General features: G+C 50.7%; 1 protein-coding gene and 1 long non-coding RNA gene across 5 annotated transcripts in view; one reads left to right on the forward strand and one right to left on the reverse strand.

Annotated features, from left to right (window-relative positions):
• The window catches only part of LOC142929294 (uncharacterized), a 32,509-nt gene extending 12,870 nt beyond the window's left edge, over positions 1-19,639 (forward strand). The window contains exons 2-3 of the long non-coding RNA XR_012945530.1: positions 18,814-18,959; positions 19,571-19,639. This is a non-coding gene — a long non-coding RNA (uncharacterized LOC142929294). The remainder of the gene's footprint in view (positions 1-18,813; positions 18,960-19,570) is intronic.
• Positions 1-22,211, reverse strand: part of LOC116946937 (uncharacterized) — a 120,107-nt gene that overhangs the window by 22,071 nt on the left and 75,825 nt on the right. For 3 of the 4 annotated variants that reach the window (XM_076070285.1, XM_076070283.1, XM_076070284.1), the window contains 13 exons: positions 19,560-19,691; positions 18,803-18,931; positions 17,771-17,899; positions 15,773-15,907; positions 15,142-15,276; positions 12,666-12,791; positions 11,038-11,169; positions 10,347-10,484; positions 8,349-8,480; positions 7,232-7,360; positions 5,285-5,413; positions 3,787-3,915; positions 937-1,065 (listed from right to left, as the gene is read on the reverse strand). In XM_076070285.1, coding sequence (XP_075926400.1) covers positions 937-1,065; positions 3,787-3,915; positions 5,285-5,413; positions 7,232-7,360; positions 8,349-8,480; positions 10,347-10,484; positions 11,038-11,169; positions 12,666-12,791; positions 15,142-15,276; positions 15,773-15,907; positions 17,771-17,899; positions 18,803-18,931; positions 19,560-19,691 — 1,704 coding nt within the window. The remainder of the gene's footprint in view (positions 1-936; positions 1,066-3,786; positions 3,916-5,284; positions 5,414-7,231; positions 7,361-8,348; positions 8,481-10,346; positions 10,485-11,037; positions 11,170-12,665; positions 12,792-15,141; positions 15,277-15,772; positions 15,908-17,770; positions 17,900-18,802; positions 18,932-19,559; positions 19,692-22,211) is intronic. The other variant, XM_032962220.2, reaches the window with a different exon arrangement.

Genomic DNA, 22,211 nt, shown 5'->3' on the forward strand with positions numbered 1-22,211 from the left:
TTAGTTAAGGGGCGGTGTTAGTTAAGGTGCGGTGTTAGTTAAGGTGCTGTGTTAGTTAAGGTGCGGTGTTAGTTAAGGGGCGGTGTTAGTTAAGGTGCGGTGTTAGTTAAGGTGCGGTGTTAGTTAAGGGGCGGTGTTAGTTAAGGTGCGGTTTTAGTTAAGGTGCGGTGTTAGTTAAGGTGTGGTGTTAGTTAAGGTGCGGTGTTAGTTAAGGTGCGGTTTTAGTTAAGGTGCGGTGTTAGTTAAGGGGCGGTGTTAGTTAAGGTGCGGTGTTAGTTAAGGTGCGGTGTTAGTTAAGGTGCGGTGTTAGTTAAGGTGCGGTGTTAGTTAAGGGGCGGTGTTAGTTAAGGGGCTGTGTTAGTTAAGGTGCTGTGTTAGTTAAGGGGCGGTGTTAGTTAAGGGGGCGGTGTTAGTTAAGGGGCGGTGTTAGTTAAGGAGCGGTGTTAGTTAAGGGGGCGGTGTTAGTTAAGGTGCGGTGTTAGTTAAGGTGCGGTGTTAGTTAAGGGGCGGTGTTACTTAAGGTGCGGTGTTAGTTAATGGGCGGTGTTAGTTAAGGTGCTGTGTTAGTTAAGGTGCGGTGTTAGTTAAGGTGCAGTGTTAGTTAAGGGGCGGTGTTAGTTAAGGGGGCGGTGTTAGTCAAGGGGCGGTATTAGTTAAGGTGCGGTGTTAGCTAAGGGGCGGTGTTAGTTAAGGTGCTGTGTTAGTTAAGGTGCGGTGTTAGTTAAGGTGCGGTGTTAGTTAAGGTGCTGTGTTAGTTAAAAGGGGCGGTGTTAGTTAAGGGGGCGGTGTTAGTTAAGGTGCGGTGTTAGTTAAGGGGCGGTGTTAGTTAAAAGGGGCGGTGTTAGTTAAGGGGGCGGTGTTAGTTAAGGGGCGGTGTTAGTTAAGGGGCGGTGTTAGTTAAAAGGGGCGGTGGAGCAGCGCTGGTGCGTTGCGTACCCGTTTCACAGGAGAGGCCGGTCCATCCGCGGGGGCACGAGCAGGCGCCCGTGACAGGATCGCAGCGCCCGGAGTTCTGGCACGAGCACTTGTGCACGCAGCCAGGCCCAAACCGCCCGGCGGGACAAACTAAATGGAGACAGAGACAGAGATGAACCCCGAAGGGCCTTTCTCAGACTGTTGGGGCGAGGGCTGTAAGCGAGCACCTCTGAAATCCGGCACGGCGCACGGGGCGGTTGGGGCGAGGGGGCAAACACCGCGCCTTTGTCTCCCCAGTGCTGATGATATTTACACATCGTAAAAATGTACTCATTTAAGGATTATGTCGACCTAGGGGAGGCCCAGGACCAGTACAGGTATTTCGGTTCGTAGCGCAGTGCACTAACCATTGCCGCAATACCTCCTAACTAAACTTGCACACATGCACACAACAGCTGCACTGATATCTATGCAAATCGCCTGGCATATCATGTTGTAGTGTAGGCTTTATTATCTAATTCATTGTTATGGTTGATTACCCAGGAGAGCCTCACTGAGTCCCAAGACCATTTTTGCAGGAACTTCTTGCTAAACTTGATCAGTCGGGGGTGATATTGCCCGAGTAATGTGCATGTAATTTTTCAGCGTTGGGGATGTTTGGCCAGAGTCAGTTGCACCGCACGCTTGTTTTTAGTTATTGAAGGAAATCAGAGAGACCGGAGGAAACCCGTGCAAAATGGGTTAGAACACACAAAGTCATTTCTTGAAAACAGGTTTTTTGTGGTCAGTTTGTCGTCCTTCCCCCGGCGCTTCCGATTCGCACGCTGGGCTACGTACGGCGCGAAAGAAGTTCAACAAGCGAACAGACACGGAAGGGCGGCCCAAGTCCAGAATCTAACCACGCACTTTCTTGCTGCGAGGCCACTCCACCACACTGCCGCCAAATAACACCGTAACGTATATGTCACAGGTCCCTCCGTCGCTCGAGAGCTCCGTTGTTGCTCTCCTCTCGTCACATCAACTAACCCGGAACAACGAGACCCACGAGCCATTATCCCCGCATCTTATCGCACTCTGGCTTCTTCTCGACTGCTTCCGCATGTAGACGTGGAGACGCATGTAGACGTGGAGACGCATGTAGACACATGTAGACACATGTAGACATGTTTAGACATGTTTAGACATGTAGACATGTTTAGACATGTAGACGCATGTAGACATGTAGACGCATGTAGACATGTACAGTGAGGGAAAAAAGTATTTGATCCCCTGCTGATTTTGTACGTTTGCCCACTGACAAAGAAATTATCAGTCTATAATTTTAATGGTAGGTTTATTTGAACAGTGAGAAACAGAATGACAACCACAAAATCCAGAGAAACGCATGTCAAAAATGTTATAAATTGATTTGCATTTTTATGAGGGAAATAAGTTTTTGACCCCCTCTCAATCAGAAAGATTTCTGGCTCCCAGGTGTATTTTATACAGGTAACGAGCTGAGATTAGGAGCACACTCTTAAAGGGAGTGTTCCTAATCTCAGCTTGTTACCTGTATAAAAGACACCTGTCCACAGAAGCAATCAATCAATCAGATTACAAACTCTCCACCATGGCCAAGACCAAAGAGCTCTCCAAGGATGTCAGGGACAAGATTGTAGACCTACACAAGGCTGGAATGGGCTACAAGACCATTGCCAAGCAGCTTGGTGAGAAGGTGACAACAGTTGGTGTGATTATTCGCAAATGGAAGAAACACAAAAGAACTGCCAATCTCACTCAACCTGGGGCTCCATGCAAGATCTCACCTCGTGGAGTTGCAATGATGATGAGAATGGTGAGGAATCAGCCCAGAACTACACGGGAGGATCTTGTCAATGATCTCAAGGCAGCTGGGACCATAGTCACCAAGAAAACAATTGGTAACACACTACGCTGTGAAGGACTGAAATCCTACAGCACCCGCAAGGTCCCCCTGCTCAAGAAAGCACATACACATGCCCTTCTGAAGTTTGCCAATTAACATCTGAATGATTCAGAGGACAACTGGGTGAAAGTGTTGTGGCTAGATGAGACAAAAATGGAGCTCTTTGGCATCAACCCAACTCGCCGTGTTTGGAGGAGGAATGCTGCCTATGTCCCCAAGAACACCATCCCCACCGTCAAACATGGAGGTGGAAACATTATGCTTTGGGGGTGTTTTTCTGCTATGGGAACAGGACAACTTCACCGCGTCAAAGGGACGATGGACAGGGCCATGTACCGTCAAATCTTGGGTGAGAACCTCCTTCCCTCAGCCAGGGCATTGAAAATGGGTCGTGGATGGAAATTCCAGCATCACAATGACCCAAAACACATGGCCAAGGCAACAAAGGAGTGGCTCAAGAAGAAGCACATTAAGGTCCTGGAGTGGCCTAGCCAGTCTCCAGACCTTAATCCCATAGAAAATCTGTGGAGGGAGCTGAAGGTTCGAGTTGCCAAACGTCAGCCTCGAAACCTTAATGACTTGGAGAAGATCTGCAAAGAGGAGTGGGACAAAATCCCTCCTGAGATGTGTGCAAACCTGGTGGCCAACTACAAGAAACGTCTGACCTCTGTGATTGCCAACAAGGGGTTTGCCACCAAGCACTAAGTCATGTTTTGCAGAGGGGTCAAATACCTCATTAAAATGCAAATCAACTTATAACATTTTTGACATGCGTTTTTCTGGATTTTTTTGTTGTTATCCCGTCTCTCACTGTTCAAATAAACCTACCATTAAAATTACAGACTGATCATTTATTTGTCAGTGGGCTAACGTACAAAATCGGCAGGGGATCAAATGTTTTTTTTTCTCCCCCGCTGTAGACACCACGTGTGCAAGGGTGGTCCCACCTTCCTGGCAGTGCACCCCGGCCCAGCCCGGGGTGCAGGCGCACCGCCCTGTTGTGACGTCACAGGCAGCGCCATTGAGGCAGCGGCACGCGAGGCCACAGCCCTTGCCGTGCCGGCCCTCGGGGCATCCTGCGGACACAACGCACGCACACTCGCCGTCAGTAGGCGTGCTTTATGATACGGCATAGCACGCCGGTTACCATCATAGCATGCTGGCTACCATCATAGCACGCTGGCCAATATCATAGCATACTGTCTACCATCATAGCACACTGTCTACCATCATAGCACACTACCATCATAGCACACTGTCTACCACCATAGCACACTGTCTACCATCATAGCACACTGACTACCATCATAGCACACTGACTACCATCATAGCACACTGACTACCATCATAGCACACTGACTACCATCAAAGCACACTGACTACCATAATAGCACACTGACTACCATCATAGCACATTGACTACCATCATAGCACACTGACTACCATCATAGCACACTGTCTACCATCATAGCACACTGACTACCATCATAGCACACTGTCTACCATCATAGCACACTGACTACCATCATAGCACACTGTCTACCATCATAGCACACTGTCTACCATCATAGCACACTGTCTACCATCATAGCACACTGACTACCATCATAGCACACTGACTACCATCATAGCACACTGGCTACCATCATAGCACACTGACTACCATCACAGCACACTGACTACCATCATAGCACACTGTCTACCATCATAGCACACTGACTACCATCATAGCACACTGACTACCATCATAGCACACTGACTACCATCATAGCACACTGACTACCATCATAGCACACTGACTACCATCATAGCAAACTTGTTACCATCATAGCACACTGACTACCATCATAGCACACTGACTACCATCATAGCACACTGTCTACCATCATAGCACACTGACTACCATCATAGCACACTGACTACCATCATAGCACACTGACTACCATCATAGCACACTGACTACCATCATAGCACACTGACTACCATCATAGCACACTACCATCACAGCACTCTGACTACCATCATAACACACTGGCTACCATCATAGCACAATGTCTACCATCATAGCACACTGACTACCATCATAACACACTGACTACCATCATATCACTCTGACTACCATCATAGCACACTGACTACCATCATAGCACACTGACTACCATCATAGCACACTGACTACCATCATAGCACACTGGCTACCATCATAGCACACTGGCTACCATCATAGCACACTGGCTACCATCATAGCACAGTCAGCAAGTGTCCCATGGTGGTGTTCGTCTGAGCCCAGTGTCATTGGCCACCTCGTGTGTGCTGTCGTAACCGTCCGTGTGCGTGTTGGTGGTGCGCCGTGACGGCCTTTATAGACGCTGCTCGCTAGCAGCAGCACCCGTCCGTGAATTCTCGTCTCCCCGTGCAAGAGGGCAGGGGGCTGCCACCGCTCACTCTGGTTGCAGCTGGGACCGATCCAACCCGCAGGGCAATGGCATAGGCCTGTCACGTGATCGCAGCGCGCTCCATTGTGGCACAGGCAGGATTGGTTGCAGTCCATGCCGTGAAATCCATCGGGGCAAGCTGCAACGACGCGACAAGGCAACGGTGTAGACGCGACAAGGGAGCTGCAGAAACGAGAAGGAGCAAACGAGCAACGATACGGAACGGACAAGCGACGGTGCTCCCACTCTTCTGCTGCCCCCCATTGTCTAACGTTCCCTTCCCTCGGCCGTCCGTGGTGTCCATTCCATGACATAAGATCCAGCGGTGGTGTACGCACGGTGCCTTGAGATGCATTTGAATGTTGGCGCTATGTAAATCCAAATTGTACTTGATTAAAATACCAACCAAACAAACGACAAACAATCACACCATGTCACCATAGTCTTTGTCGAGTCATGCTAACAAAATTTAAGCCGATCGCTAATTGTAGGCGAATGCTAGGGTGCAGTAATTCTTAAACTCCGCTCCAAGTGTCCCCCTCACAGTGCGGCTTTCCATTGCTGCCGGCAATCGGCTGCGTTGCAAGGTTTATGGGCTTACATTTTTTACACGCGAATGGAAAAAAGAACATCGGTGAACCGGGTAAGGTTGTCCGATGTCGGAGGTGCTTGCGTGGACTGGAGTTTGAGAAGCACCGTCGTAGCGACAAATTCTTTCACTGCTCATCAACTCAACGGGTTTGTTGTCTTTGTAATTTGGGGAAATGGTCGGTACGTTCCCAAAAGATGTTTAATCCTGGAACAAAGAAGAGTTGCACCAAGTCCTAAAGTTTGGGTCACCTCAAACTCATATTTCAGAATTAATCGCATAATAGCAAAGTGGGCAATTACGTCACGAGTGACTACATTTCAAAATCACTATATCGGTTTGAATGAGTGCTTGTTTTTAATATCCTGTTTTAAATGCCTGGCCACGGCGATTACTATAAGCGCATATTACTGCACACTTGTGCGTCACCCATCGTCTGGAAAGGTGTCTCGACTCCAGGTCACGTTTTTGGGATTTCCGTTCTCAAGTCGCGGCTGCAGTGTGAGCGTGTTTGCCACACAGGGAATGTTCCCCAGTCGCAGCTCACACCCGGTGGGGGGGGGGGGGGGGGTAGGGGGTAGCTCTGGTTAGCACGGTCGGCTACGTACGGTGCGAAAGAAGTTCAATACATAGCTGGGGCAGTTTTTGCCCCAGGCCTCAGATCCAAGAGGCCTCATGAATGGCCAATGGGGCCTCATCAGAAGGGGCCTCATTGAGAATTTTTCCCCGGGCCTCCAAGAACATTTCAGTGGCCACGGGGGCAGCATCTAGAATTGTAGCGAACTGACTCGGTATGTGATGATCCATAGATTAATCCATGATCATGGAATGGTCTCACACTAATGGTGCGCGCATGGAATTATGCGGGCAAGACCGGATAATTATTTATGATTTATATTCAGTATGTAATTTGGTCAAATAATACCGACAGCTACCAGAGGCAGTATGTTCTGTACGATGGCAATTTTTTTAAATCAATTTCTTGAACCCATAAAAAAACAACAACCTTGAGTTCATTGAAGCGCACGGGGAGTGAATACGTGAATAGAACGTACACGCCGGCGTTACTGTCCTGCGTCACTTTGCCTCGAGCAGTTGTTCTGAACCTTGACTGCAGCCTTGTACCCCTTTGGTACGCAATCGTTATAGTTTTTTTTTTAATGCTAATAAATACATAGGTTTGATGGAACCACGTAGTTGTACTTACGTGCCCGTGCGTAATTTGTGTTTCGATGATTTACCTTCTTGAAAAAATATGGCCGTGTCTCGCACCCCCAGAAAGAACATATCGCACCCCCAGGTTAAGAACCACTGGCCCAGAGGCTGAAATGCTGAACGAGATTCTACCAAATGAAACCGCAAACTCACTGCGGGCACAGTGAGTCCCCATGAAGCCCGCAGCGCAGGTGCAGGCGCCGCTGACGTGGTCGCAGCCGGCGCCGTTCTGGCACCGGCACTTGGACTGGCAGCCTTCGCCATACATCCCGGCTGGGCACCCTGCACACACGCACACACACACACGCACACACGCACACACGCACACACACACGCACACACGCACGCACGCACGACACACACAAAGATCCCCCCAAATAGCCTTAACAGACTGTTCGGGCAAGTGTGGTTAGCGAGCACCTATGAAGGTCGGCACAGCACGTGAGGGGGGTAGGTGACCAGCACCGCGCCTGGGCCGTCTTTGCGTTCCCCAGTGCTGATGTTTTTAACACCGCAGCGAGTGTAAATCTTAAGGCTGAGTCGACCTAGTGGAGGCCCAGGACCGGTTTGGATATCCGTCACCGATGTTGGCCGTGAGCGGGAATCGAACTCGGTCCGCCGAGTTGGTGGCGCAGTGCGCTAGCCACGACACCGCCGCTCTCGACGCACGGACAAACAGGCTGCGTAGGGGAACGTACCAAATTGGACATTGCACACTGGCTCTGCATTCACGAATTGGCAAATGTGTGCACCCATTGGTCTGAATGCAACATTATCGTCTCAGTCGCATGTAATGTAAATTAAGTACTTATCGAAGTACGTAATTTAATGCATGTATTCTGAGTGTAAACAATCAATATCATAGACATATCATCATCAGCATGGACAACAACAAAAATAGGCTTTAACCATTATAGTTGCGAGTGAAATACGCTAACATTCGTGGAAACCATTTGCAGGGTCAATCCACGACGCTTTCTTCGCTCATTTGTTTGGCAGAAGAAGAATGCGCAAGCGAGTCAGATCACCCCTTGCGCTCTCTGCTCCGATGTCGTCTGCCGGCCGAGTCTCCCTTGAAAAAAAGCTTCTCAGCTCAACGGACTTCACCCGGGTGGGGGAAAAAAAACCTTCTGATTCTGGCCGCACGGGCTGCGACCTGGAAGCCCGATCGCCACAGTCACGGACGCTCGCCGTTCCGGCCGGAGTCGCCGTAGCGCGAGACGCCCCCCTACCCCCCCCCCCCGACCCCCATCCTTTGCTTCTCACTCACGCTGATCGCAGTGTGTCCCCGTGTAGCCGGGCTCGCAGGTGCACAGCCCCGTGATGGGATCGCAACTCCCCGTGCCGTTGCTGCAGTGGCACGGGTTCTTGCACGCGAGCCCCCAGCGGCCAGACTCGCACACTGAGAGAGAGAGAGAGATATGGAGAGAGAGAGAGAGGCAAAGAGGGGACAAACTAAAACAACTTAAAAAAACTAAAACCACATTATTTTTACCAGGTAAGGCCCACTGAGCTACCTGGCGACCTGCCCACAAACGATAGCCCAATGAAGTGGCTTATCGAGTGGAAATTTATAGCAGCCAAATGCTTTCAACGCACGTTAGGTAATGTGGAGGGAAAAACCGGAGGGCCCGGAAAAAAAAATCCACGTGACCACGGGGAAATAGACAAGCAAACTCCAAATACACAACAGGCGTCAGGGTCGGAATCGAACGCACGTCCTCCTGTATAGCAGGCGAGGTAGCTAACATCTTCCTACCGCGGCACCCCATGAGGCTTGTTGGAACCCGTGTACACGCGTGGATTCCAGACTTTCGCAGCAGTGAGCATTGGTGACCACACTGTGCTGACGAGTCCTGACAAGGACGGAACCGGCCCACAGTTGCATGTCTCTGTATCGCTGTTCCCAATGTAAGTGCAGTTGTGCTGCACTTACATTGCTCCCACGTCTATGTTCCCCGCGTTAACCGCACTGGGCAAAGCAGCCAAGCATTGACAATTAACCCCAGTGGCCTGCACGGTGTGTGGAGGCTCTCATTATCCAGCAGTGGATAAACGAAAGGGCTGCACGTGTCCGTGTGCAAGGGCACATGGGCGCCGCCGCAGGTCTCCTTTTCAGGGGAGACGTGGCTGAAAGAAATCTCCCGTGCAGAAAATCAAAACAAATCGCTATATTTTTTTTTACAAAACAATGCAGACGAGGGGGACTATCTGTAGGGTGGGCGAGCAGGTGTGTCTGGGTGAGCGTGCGAGTAGTGGGTAAGCGTGTCAGTGAGCGAGCGCATGAGTGGGCAAGCCATGTGGGCGTTCGAGCGACTGATTTTATATGCAGGTGAGCGGGCGGAGTGGGTGAGAGTGTGGGTGGGCGAATTGTCCATTGGATAGGCGTGTGAGTGGGCGAGTGGAGAGCAGCTGATGTGGGCGAGAGTGCGAGTGGGTGAGAGTGATTTAAAGCTTTCGTGACTGCAGTAATTCATATTCTTAGCTCTTTCGGTAAAGTCACGTTGAAGGGAAACAATAAAATAATAAAATATATATAACAATAAAAATTCTCACGACGTTTCGACCATAACACAAACGGTCGTCATCAGGTGTGCCGGTCAGTATTAATTTATTTATTTATAAACGGTGTATTTATTTATTTTAAAAACGTCAGCGCCACGCGCAGCGTTTTGGCAGTTTGTTTAGAAGGACTAGTCCATCTATGTTCTGAAAAGAGGAGGGGGGAGACGAAAAATTAATGTATGCTGTCTGAAAGCCACTGTAAGCGTGAACAATCAATTAAGACCTGAAATGTTTTTTTTTAAATGGTTTTTCACACTTACAGTGGCTTTCAGACAGCATACATTAATTTTTCGTCTCCCCCCTCCTCTTTTCAGAACATAGATGGACTAGTCCTTCTAAACAAACTGCCAAAACGCTGCGCGTGGTGCTGACGGTTTTTTATAAATAAAAAAATACTCCGTTTAAAAATAAATTAATTAATGCAAACCGACACACCTGATGACGACCGTTTGTGTTATGGTCGAATCGTCGTGAGAATTTTTATTGTTTCATATATATTTTATTATTTTATTGTTTCCCTTCAACGTGACTTTACCGAAAGAGCTAAGAATATGGGTGAGAGTGGGCGATTGTATCTACGTATGTTGAACTTCTTTCGCGCCGTACGTAGCCAACTGTGCTAATCGGAGGTGAGCGACAGCGCGAATGCATTGAGAGCGTGACAGGGCGAGCGTGGCGATGAGCGCCACGGGCAGTCAATGACCGTGCGTACGCGTGCTACAGTCTTGTCCAGTCCAGCCGGCGGCGCAGACGCAGCGTCCCGTCGAGGGCTCGCACGCCGCGCCGTTCTGGCAGGAGCAGCGCTGCAGGCATCCCGCCCCGTGGAAGCCGTGAGCGCACGCTGCCGCCAGGGGAACACAGGGACGGGTATCGGCGATCCAACTCTTTTGCTGCCTTTAACAGCCTGTTTGGGGCAAGCGCTGGCAGCGAGCGCCTACGAAAGCCGGCATGGCACACAGGGGGGGTGGGTGGCCAGCACCGCTACCCCGAGCGTGCGATGTTTACACACACCGCACCAGGTACCAAGGGATGCCCAGTACGGGTTCAGACACTCGTCACTGGTGTTGACCGTGAGCAGGAATCGAACTCGGGGTCGCTAGCGGGTTCGTAGCGCAGCTGCACCACCTTCATTGACGTGAAGCATGCTCTCACATTTGTTTTAAAAAATATTTTATTTTCGTAATTTTATTCCATTTTTTTTTTATTGTACAGCGCCAGCGAGACATTTGTTTCTGCGAATGTCACTATTACAAAACAACAGTAGTAATAACAATACATTTTTGCACGATGACGTAACTGACGACACCGTTGATTGCTTTATGATTGAATCATTGGATGGGACAACGCAACCGGTGCCCAGCAACCGAGAGCGGCAGTGAGCCACCTTTACTTACGGGTCTGGCAGGAGGCCCCCGAGAACCCGGGCAGACAGGCGCACCTCCCCGTTGTTTTGTTGCACGCGCCGTTGTTTTGACACCCGGGGCAGATGCCCTTGCAGCCAACTCCCCAGAGGCCATCCACACAATCTGCACCCACACGTCAACAGCAAAAGACAGATCCTACAGACGTTCATGACGGGGGGGGCTCTACGACGCGTTCGGCCACTATTGAGTCGTGACGTAGCCACCACGGTGGCGTGTGGCGTAGCATCGACGAGGCTCCGTTATTGCAACTCACTGCTCTACGGGACGTCTGGCAAAAAAAAAAACATTAGCAAGTTGCGGCGTGTAATACATCCTTGGGCAACGCTGTCGTGACGGGGTGCTGCGAGATCCGACCGTGTCTGCTTGCTGAGCCGCATTGGCTATCGGCAATGGCGGAGCCAGGGTTTTCAGGTAGGGGGGGGCAACCCCTCCAGCAATGAATAATGATGGAGGAGTTGTTAGTAAGTAAGGAGTTGTTAGTAAGTAAGGAGTTGTTAGTAAGTAAGGAGTTGTTAGTAAGTAAGGTGTTGTTAGTAAGGAGTTGTTAGTGAGTAAGGAGTTGTTAGTGAGTAAGGAGTTGTTAGTAAGTAAGGAGTTGTTAGTAAGGAGTTGTTAGTGAGTAAGGAGTTGTTAGTAAGTAAGGAGTTGTTAGTGAGTAAGGAGTTGTTAGTAAGTAAGGAGTTGTTAGTAAGTAAAGAGTTGTTAGTAAGGAGTTGTTAGTAAGTAAGGACTTGTCCTTTGCTTTTTATTCGACGACGCGTGTGCGGCGATGGGGCAGCCATCGATCGAGGGTCGAATTCGAACCGCGTTGAGTGATCGGCATCGCGCTCGCAGAAGGTGTCGATGCCTTCAGGGAAGTCGTGTACTGTATACGCAACTGCGCACAATTCTGTGAGTCACTTATTACTGCTTTGCTGTTACTTATTGCCAATTATGGACTCAGACTATTGTCCTATCATCTCATAGAGTCCCTGGCACGTAACAATATGCTACACAGTGGCAGTCGGGGTCGCAAAATGCCGATTTATTATTAATACACCCCAATGATCCGATTCAAATTAGGGATTTCGATCGGATCATTGGGAGGGCACGTGCCACCCCACCCCCCCCCCACTGGCTCCGCCAGCGGCTATCGGTTGCTGAACAAATGCAATAAAGGTCGCACTCATTACGGACTAAGTGCTTGCTACAAATGAACCAGAATACATTGCTCATCTCGTCAAGGACCATAAACCATCTCGCAAACTCCGGTCATCCTCACAGCAACGGCTTTTGGCAGGCCATCGAACAAAGACGGTCACCGCATCGCGTGCTTTCAGAAGCGCTTCTGAAGCCACTGGAACTGTGCGCTTTTAAATCGAAATTGAAAACTCATTTCCTTGAGAACTGCTTTTTGTGTTTAGTTTGTTGTCCTTCCCCTGCACCTCCAATTAGCGCGGTCGGCTGCGTACGGTGCGAAAGAAGTTCAACATACATCCACATGAGTAGCTCTATCCACTCACACGGTTTGGGGAATCCTGGCTCACGAATGGTCAAGGATATCGATGATAATAATGATGATGGCGACGACGACGACAACGATTCACAGGCCATCTCACCCTTCTCGCACGATGTTCCCGTGCGTCCGGCAGGGCAGCTGCAGAGTCCCGTGCGGCTATCGCAGGGCGCCCCGCCGCAGTCGCACTCCCAGCGGCAGTTCGCTCCGTATTGGCCCACATCGCACTCTGCAACGCAGCCGCGCAAGCACGCGCTCGCAAAAAAGCCAACGCGCCCGAGCTCACCGCGCGGCCAAAGGGGGAAGCGGGAGGCCACCGCGCAGGGCAGTGAGCTATTCATTTTTATTTATCTTAGCAGGTAGGGCCCACCTGAGCTATGTAGATCTTGTTTTAGAAGCGAACTGGATTTGTAGAATGATAGCTCAACGAAGTGGCCTACGGGTCGAGCGGAAATTAATAGCGGCAGCCACATACTCGAAACGCGTGACGTCGATTCTAAATGTGAAGGGAAAAAAAACGACCCCGGGAAGAGAAAAAAACACGCAAGCTCCAAATATACAGCAGCAGCAGCAGGCGTCAGGGTCGGGATCGAACCCACGACCTCCTGTATACAAGGCGAGGTGGTTAACATCTCCTAGCTACCGTGGTGCCCACGACGATGGAATCAATGATAACCCCAGAAAGACGATATTTCTACCACGGTGAGTGCCGCCAACCAATAGCTGTTGTTTGTACAACAGCGAGAAGGGGGATTTGGAAATGTCGGATGCTCGCCGACGCGTCTTCGGGTGTTGCTGCCGCGTGTTGTTCGGCGCGACGTCTCGAGATTTTCTCCCGCGTGCTGGGAGCTTCTTTGGTTCTGAAACGTCGGACATCGTGCCGAACAACGACGCGGTACAGCCCTGAAAATAACATCGCAGAGCTGTACAGCAAAGCCGCGAAAAGATGGTTTTGCACGAGGTGTCTCGTGTTGTTGGTTCTTAAAATCGCGACACATTTACCCGGGCGTATTTGTAAGAAATGTACATTTTTCTAATCACACATGTTGCCGCCTGTGACCACTGTAATTTATAAGCAATACGTTTTTTTTCTACAATTTTTACACGTTGTATTTAATGGCTTCACATAACCCCTGCAGCCACTAGCAGATGTTAAAGAGTTTACCGCGACGTTAAAAATTATCTATTCTTGTGACGAACCTTGACCCTGAATCGTGACAATTCATAAAAATACCAGGCCTGGGGTGAGAGGAATGAATCATGATGCCCCTAATTATTGATATTATTGCCAAATATGTTGTAAATATGCTTTTGTTTGGTAACTTAAACTCTTATTTTTCAGCTCACTGCTGTGAACAAGATGAAAGCCCTCTTTGCTTGGCTCGAGTTCAGTGGTGATCTTAAGAGGGCAGGAAAAACAGGGGTCAGGGATTTCATAGGGCTTAAGGGGCTCTCACCAATAACGCGAGAAATTATGACTGTAACGGTGCAAAAAAAAACCCCATTGAATTATCCCACCGCATCGCTTCCATCCAAACACCTGTGCAAAGTCGACGACGGCAAGCTACATTTTTTTCTCTCGTTTTTAAAATCCCCAAACACAACAAAGCAAACGCACTGTAGACCCCCTTCCCCCCCCCCGTCCCCACCTCCTTATTGGGGATTACAACCACGAGCAACCGATTTACTCACACCGTCACACCGTGGCCGCGTCGGCCAATTCAAACACGGGCTACACACCTGCGGACGGACCACCCGCACGCGTGCGTAACGGTGAGCACCTGCGGGAATCGCCCCTCCCCGGAGCCCCCGCGGTGTTCCATTTCACGCGAGAATTCCACGCGCGCGCGCGGGCGTGCTCGAGGCTTACAGGACTGCTATTGTACCGCAGAAATAAATACGGTGGGGGGGGGGGGGGGGGAGCGGTGGCAGGGAGGGGGGGGGGAGGTTGGCTGCGACGCGCCGTGCTTAGCGATCGACGAAAAGCCACCACTCTCATGCGCAGCCTTTCACAACCTTATATTCTCATTCGCAGGTGGTTTATTTTTGGGTGAGATCGTGGCGGTGGGTTATGATGTCAATTCGGGTCCCGTAAGGCCCTCGCCTCCACCTAACCCGACGCGGACAAACGAATGAAGTCGTCACGCGGGGGCAAACGTGTCGATTGATTTCGGTCTGTGATTGAGCGAAGCCGCTCGCGTTGCTGGAAAGCGAGCAGAATTTTCGCTGGAGACTACGTGCAGCACGATCGGGAGTTCACAAGAGCTCCGATGGAGCAATTTCCAGCGCAACGTGGTATAAAAATTCGTCAAAATTAACGCTCGTTTTTCAATGCGAGAAAAATAAATCAATCGCCACATTTGCCATCCCCCCCCTCCCCACGTGACAACTTCATTGGTTTATCCTCGCCGCGTCCGGTGGATGAAGGCTATTCCGGCGCCCCGCAATTGACATCGGAACCTACACGACGGATCGAAGAGACCCCCGAAAGAAACCCCATCGAGCACGAGGCACTGCGCCCTCTCTCTCTCTCGCTCTCTCTCGCCCCCGTCGGACGGATGGGGGGGGGAGACACCGACCCTCCTGGCAGCTGGCGCCGTGGAAGCCCGCGGGGCACTGGCGCCTGCAAGCGCCGCTCGCCGAGTCGCAGGGCACGCCCGCAGGGCAGTTGCACTTCTGCCTGCAGCCAGCGCCGAAGTAGCCCGGCTCGCACCCTGCGCCCCGAACGAGAAGCAAGGGAGGGAGGGAGGGCGGGATCGCTCGCACGTCCGTATCTATTGTGTGTTGAACTTCTTTCGCACCGTACGTTGCCAACCGTGAGTGGGTGAGTGAGTGGGTCATTAAGTGGGTCAGTGTATGTATTTTGTGTTTAACTTAATTCGCACCGTACGGAGCCAACGGTGAGTGGCTGAGCGGGTTATTGAGCGCGTGAGTGCATGTTGAACTTCTTTCCCACCGTACGTAGCCAACCGTGGGTGGGTGAGTCAGTGAGTGAGTGGGTCATTGAGTGGGTCCGTGTATGTATTGTATGTTGAACTTCTTTCCCACCGTACGTAGCCAACCGTGAGTGGGTGAGTGAGTTGGGCAGTGTACGTGTTGTATTTTGAACGTATTTCACACCGTACGTAGCCGAACCGTTGTAGAGGTTAAACGAATCAACCAAGAGAGCATTTGGTGTAGCCATGTGTGACTCTGCCGGGGAGGACCTACCGTGCTGGCACGCCTTGCCGTGGTGTCCCGGTCGGCAGGTACAGCTGCCGAGCTTGGCGTCACAGTAGAGGCTGTTTTCGCGCACGCATTGGCACTCCTCCGAGCAGCCCGGCCCGAACGCCCAGCGGGGGCAGACTGGCACAAAACAAAGGGAAAAAAGTCCCCCTCCGCCCCATGTATGATCCTTACGGCAGTACCCCGGGGTACCAAATAATACAAAACGGCCGAGACAATTAAATAAGTTATTTCTGGGACACTATTTTTTCTCAGGGGTGTTACTTAACTCCGCGACTGGGGTACCAATCAATCTGAAATCAGTGATGCCACACTCCGCGATGTCGAAACGCAGCGAGGACGATTGCGCTGAAACCCCGAACGCTCGCGGTACGCACCGTGGTGGTGCATTGTGGGTACAGCTCGTCGAGATGAGTCGATTGCCTCATCGCACACCGTGGTGGTGCATTGTGGGTACAGCTCGTCGAGATGAGTCGATTGCCGCATCACACACCGTGGTGGTGCATTGTGGGTACAGCTCGTCGAGATGAGTCGATTGCCGCATCACACACCGTGGTGGTGGTGCATCGCAGTGTACAGCTCGTCGAGATGAGTCGATTGCCGCATCACACACCGTGGTGGTGCATCGCAGTGTACAGCTCGTCGAGATGAGTCGATGGCCGCATCGCCGACCATCAACAGACTAAAGATGACTGCATCACGGACATTATGCGAGAGCCGGGGTACTATGGTACCCTGGGCTACCGCCATGAGGTTCATATAGCCCGGGCAGACTGCTGGGGAAAGTGGTTATTAGCGAGGACGTATGGAGGCAAGGGTGGGTGATCATGGCTATCACCGTGGCTGGCTGCCTTTGCCTCCCCAGTGATAATGTTTACCCACCACACCAGGTACTCAAGAGTTTAAGGCTGAGCTGAATAGGGAAAGGCCCCCAAAACCAATTGTATTTTGCGTCGAATGTAAGCCATGACCAGCAAATGAACCTGGGTTGCAGATTTGTAGGGTAATGTGCGAACAACTGTGCCCCCCCGGCTTTGCACACCGACAAAGGCAAACTAAAGATCCCCTTTATAGCCTGTAAACAGATTGTGGCGGTGTTAGCGAGTGGCTCGCGTGAAGGCCAGCACAGCACACGAAGGGGTGGCCAACACCACGCTCGGCCACCTTTGTCTCCTCAATGCTGATGATTACCCATTTACGGTTGAGTCAACCTAAGGGGAGTCCCACGACAGATTCAAACATTCGTCACTGTTATAGGTCGTGTGCAGGAATATCACTCGGGACGCGGGGTTCGTAGCGCAGTTCACTAACCACTACACTACCACTCCTCACAGAATGACAAAGAACCCACCCCGATTAGCCTTTATGGACTGTTGGGGCAAGTGGCTTTTAGCGAGCACCGGTGAAGGCTGGCACGGTACACGAGGCGGTGGGTGCCCAGCCCGACCGCCTTTGTCTCCCCAGTGGCGATGTTTACTACACACCGCACCAGGTACTCATTTGAGGCTGAGTCGACCTAGGGGAAGCCCAGGACCGGTTCAGATAATCGTCACTGGTGTTGGCCGTGAGCGGGAAATCGAACCCGGGTCTCCGCGTCTGAAGCGCAGCGCGCTAACCACTGCACTACGTGTCATTCCAGACTCAATAACACGCACACAACAACAACCGCCATTCGCCACTAAGTGGCGGTGAGGTCACCACGACGCTTGTGTCCGGTAAAACAACCCCCTACTTTCTCGCGGTGCCGGACGGGCAACTCTGTCGTGGACAGTGCTGGAATTGGCCCTCTCCCCTCATGGCGTCTGTGACCACCACAGTGGCTAAATGGGGGCTCTGGACGGTTGCGAGGAGCTGGTAACCCCTCCACCTTCAATAAATTACCACTAAACCACGGCTGAAACACGCACACAGACACACACACACAAGGGTGTCGTGGGGTGGGGTGGGGGCTCGTAATGGCGAGCGGTGAAGTGAAAGACGAACCCAGGTGGCAGAAGCGGCCGTACAGCCCCGGGTCGCACAGACACGCGCCGTACGTGCGGTGGCAGCGCCCGTTGTTGCCACAGTTGCACCTGCGGTTGCAAGTCCTTCCATAGAATCCCTTGGGGCAGCCTGCAGGTCAACGTCAAGATCAACAGGTCGCTCATGGTGAATGCCATCGATGCCACTATACCTCACCATTGCTTCCTTCCGCCATAGTTGTAATGTTACCACCCGGCATTGGAATACCGCTGCCATATAACGCCACCTTTTGAAGCTAGCTCTCCCCCTTTGCCGCCAACATCTGGCCGCCCGGCCAATGCCAATCTCGGCAACCAGCCCTCTTCCATCCTCCACACCTGCCCCATCAATCGCACTGTCTTGCCACGTTCACAGACCCTGCTCACTCCATCCTTCAATGACATTCCTCACAATCTTCGCATGCACCTGAATTCATAGGCCAGGTGTGGATTTTTCTCCGTGTCCTCCGGTTTTTCCCTCCACATTTAGAATCAACGTGAGTTTGGCTAATTTGGCTTCTGCAAATATCGACGTGATCAGCCACTTCGTTGGCCTATCATTTGTGATTGCCAGGTCGCTTCTGACAAAATAACTATATAGCTCAGCGGGCCTTACATGCCAAAATAGAAGTAAATTTTGATTTAAAGCTTTCGTGACTGCAGTGATTCATATTCTTGGTTCTTTCGGTAAAGTCACGTTGAAGGGAAACAATAAAATAATAAAATATATATAAAACAATAAAATTCTGACGACGTTTCGACTGCAACACAAGCAGTCATCATCAGGTGTGCCGTTGGTTTTCACACCTGACGATGACTGCTTGTGTTGCAGTCGAAACGTCGTGAGAATGTTATTGTTTCATATATATTTTATTGTTTCCCTTCAACGTGACTTTACCGAAAGAACCAAGAATATAAAAATGGAAGCAGTTTAGCTTTAGTTCATAAAGCAAGGCATATAGGAACGTTCGGTTGTGTTGCTGCAAGGCGTGTTTACGGTAACAAATGCTCTCACCGTCCTCGCAGCGATCCCCCATCACCCCGGGTGGACAGTGGCATCTTCCGGTGATGGCGTCGCACACTCCTCCGTTCCGACACTCGCACGGGCTGTTGCAGCTCTTCCCGTAGAAGCCTTGGGGACATGCTGTGCGGGGCGGAGGGGCGGAGGAGAGGTGAGACGCGCTGCCGTGAGATAAGAGGGACGCGCGACCCGGCAGGCAACGCGGGATCTGAGCTCCTGTTATGTGCGCGTGTTCAACTTCTTTCGCACCGTACGTAGCCAACCGTGCTAATCGGAGGATCGGGGGGGGTAACAAACTGAACACATCATGACGCTGGATGTAAATCTCAAAAGGAACGTGCATTGTGTACAGCTCGTGGGTCTTCCCCCGGCGCTCCGATTTCCTCCCACACTCCCACACTTGTAATAAATATCCATCATTAATTGGTTGAAAACATGTTTCATAAAAATGCAGGACCCTCCTGAAAAAAAGAGTCCTACCACCCAGTGTGTTTTCTTCCCCCTGGAATAATGGTACATTTATTATTTAAGTACATTTATTTATTGTATCCAGTTTTGAATTATTTTTACTTTACATTTTAGGAATTCCCCCCCCCCCCGCCCCACCGCGCCCCTGGGAGGTTGCTAGATCTGCCAGTGGTTTATTTTATGTTTACGTGTGAAATGATGTGATGGCGCTTTGGGTGGCGGATCTGTAGCAGAGAGGTGGCCACGTGTTTAATGTCTTGTTTGTGCGTGCGTGATGCCGTACTCTCGTTGCAGAGGAGCCCGGTCCACCCCGCCGGGCAGTCGCACCCTTGGGCCCCGTCCGTGCACGCGGCGCCGTTGGTGCAGTCGGCGCACGACAGCGAGCAGTCGGCGCCGAACGAGCCGCCCAGGCAGACTGCCGCACGGCACGAGACGCGGCGAAGGGGTCAGCACCGACGACGGGACGGGCTCGCGCGCTATCGGGATTACGAAAAGCCGACCCGCCCCCCCCACCGCCCGCAAAGAGTTCGGGGAGCACCTTTACATTGTTGGGGGCGTCTTAGAGGCCGGAGGAGTGCGCGAGTGAGAGGCGCGTCGTCAACGAAATAAAGCCAAAAAAAACTTTTGAAGAAGCAGTGCCGGATTGAGCTAGTGCGGGGCCTGTAGCATATGTTATAAAGGGGCCCTAAAGTAAAAAAAAACACGTACATTTTAAAACACAATTTTTTTACTTGCATAGCAACGTAATTGTCATTTTTTTTAATTTGCTATACAGCCAGATAATAGGACAAATCACTAACCTTAAACACCCAGTCGTTCATGAAAGTTGCAGGCAGTATAGTACTATAGTAATAGAGCAAGTGCAGAGTCACTGAACCGGAATTGATAGCTTGAAAGCGTTTAGCGCGGGGCCCTTGAAAGTGCCGGGCCCGTAACTTATGTAGCTACTTTTGCTAGGATAATGCGGCATTGCGAAGAAGTGAAAGTTGTCACGTATTACATTGCGCTGTTCTGCAGCGGATGGGTAAAGTTGCAGCCCTTGCAATTTTATTGCTCACTCACGCCCCTTCCACTCGAGTGAGGCCCAAAGGGCTCCACCAGAGCATCGGTGGCCAACTGGCGTCTCTCGAGCTGCATGTGCCTCTTTAATCCACCACATGTGGCTCTATCGAAGGGGCATAACGCAGAACACACTAGCACAGTAGCAAAGAATAATGAATGTCTCACGTGCTGTGCTCAAAATTGTCAATATATATAGACATACTTGGCTGTTTGCAGAACACAGGGGCGCTTTTTGGCTCTTGGTCTGTTACAGGTTGGCTATTTGGCCGAGTTTTCCATGCTGGTCAGACCTCTTGAAAGAGGTTGGAGTACCCAAATCTCTCAATTTCAAGTACACGGTGGTCACCATCACACGACCACGGCAGCTTCCTAGAATGAATGTTTGAATGACCATAAACTATTCATAATTATGCCTAAGAAGTCACACCTCACGTTCAAGTGTTCTCTAATGCATGGATATGCACCGCATAGTTCAACAGACATGAAGTCCATCTTCCCACGGAAAAAAAATATGTTTAGTCTATCAGCCCATTGGCCTTCAAGGCTAATGTAATGCATCCAGCAGCATTTGTTTAAGTGGACAAACTCTAAACTGGTTTCAAGTTTCTGGGTCTCATCAGCAGTCAGGCGTGTTGTTCTTTGTCATTAATGTGCTGCAACCCAGCAGTGTTTTACTGTGTTTGGAAACTAACGGAAGTCTGCTTAATTTATTGGCTGTAATGCTCCAACCAGCACGTAATTATTTATATATATAGTATTGCTCTGTGTGTGTGTGTATAATATAGCTTTTGGCTTTGAGCAGGGGCTCCCATTGTGAGGATGAACTGTTCTTGAAAATAACAAATAGTTTAACAAGCTCGACTGCTGATGAGACCCAGGTTGAAACTGGTCTCGAGTTTGTTTGCTTGAACAAATACTGCTGGATAATATTGGCCTGGAATGCCCATGTTGACAACAAAAACATTTTGCTTTTACGTGGAAGAACTTACGGAAGTCTGTTAATTTATGTTGTTACCCACAATGCTCCCTGCCATGTAACTTGGAATGCGCTAAATCTAATCAGATCTCACAAGCTAAGCAGGGTTTTGAGCCTGGACAGTGCTTGGATGGCAGACAAGCATGTACAAACCGGTTCTCGTACGACTTGTGAGACTATGTGTTAGGCATTAAGAGGGCATGTGTCAAAAAAAACATTGTTGTACTCGACTTCTATGTGTCCACATATACACGCTTCACGTTGACCAGCGTGGCGAAGTACGCCTTTTAAACACTCACAATCCGCAACCAGGCATGGCGCAGTCCTCATCCAGCGGTGGATTGGACTGGGTCATGCATACGAATGTGCAGACATTCGTGATGCATACGAATGTCTGCACATTCGTATGCATCACGGACTGGGTCGCACTGATGAACGTGCATGTCAAATGTCATCTCGACTGAAGCACCGCCAGTTTAAATGAATCCGGGATCGCCGTGTAACCAGGTCCCACTCTCATGATTCATTGCAAAATACGCCCAAGCAAATTGGCACCAGCTGCCGTTTGCGTGACTTGCGTAGGAAATATTTCCTTCTGCTCAGTCCAACGGAACGGACTCATTAAAAAAAAGACTCTTTAATACTCCACCTCTTTTTTTTGCCCTCGTGTGTGGGGAGCGATGGTGCAGTGGTTAGCGCACTGCGATTGTCTGAACCGGTCATGCGCCTCCCCTAGGTCGACTCGGCCTCAAAAATGAGTACCCGGTGCGATGTGTAAACATCGGCAATGGGGAGACAAAGGCGGCCGGGCGTGGTTGTTGGCCACCCTCCTCCCCCGTGTGCCGTGCCGGCCTTTGCAGGTGCTCGCTAACAGCACTTGCCCCTACAGTCTGTTAA

Source organism: Petromyzon marinus, chromosome 28 (genome assembly GCF_048934315.1).
Source record: "Petromyzon marinus isolate PM22_M1 ecotype Great Lakes invasive population chromosome 28, UKy_Petmar_22M1.pri1.0, whole genome shotgun sequence".
Taxonomy (NCBI): Eukaryota; Metazoa; Chordata; class Hyperoartia; order Petromyzontiformes; family Petromyzontidae; genus Petromyzon; species Petromyzon marinus.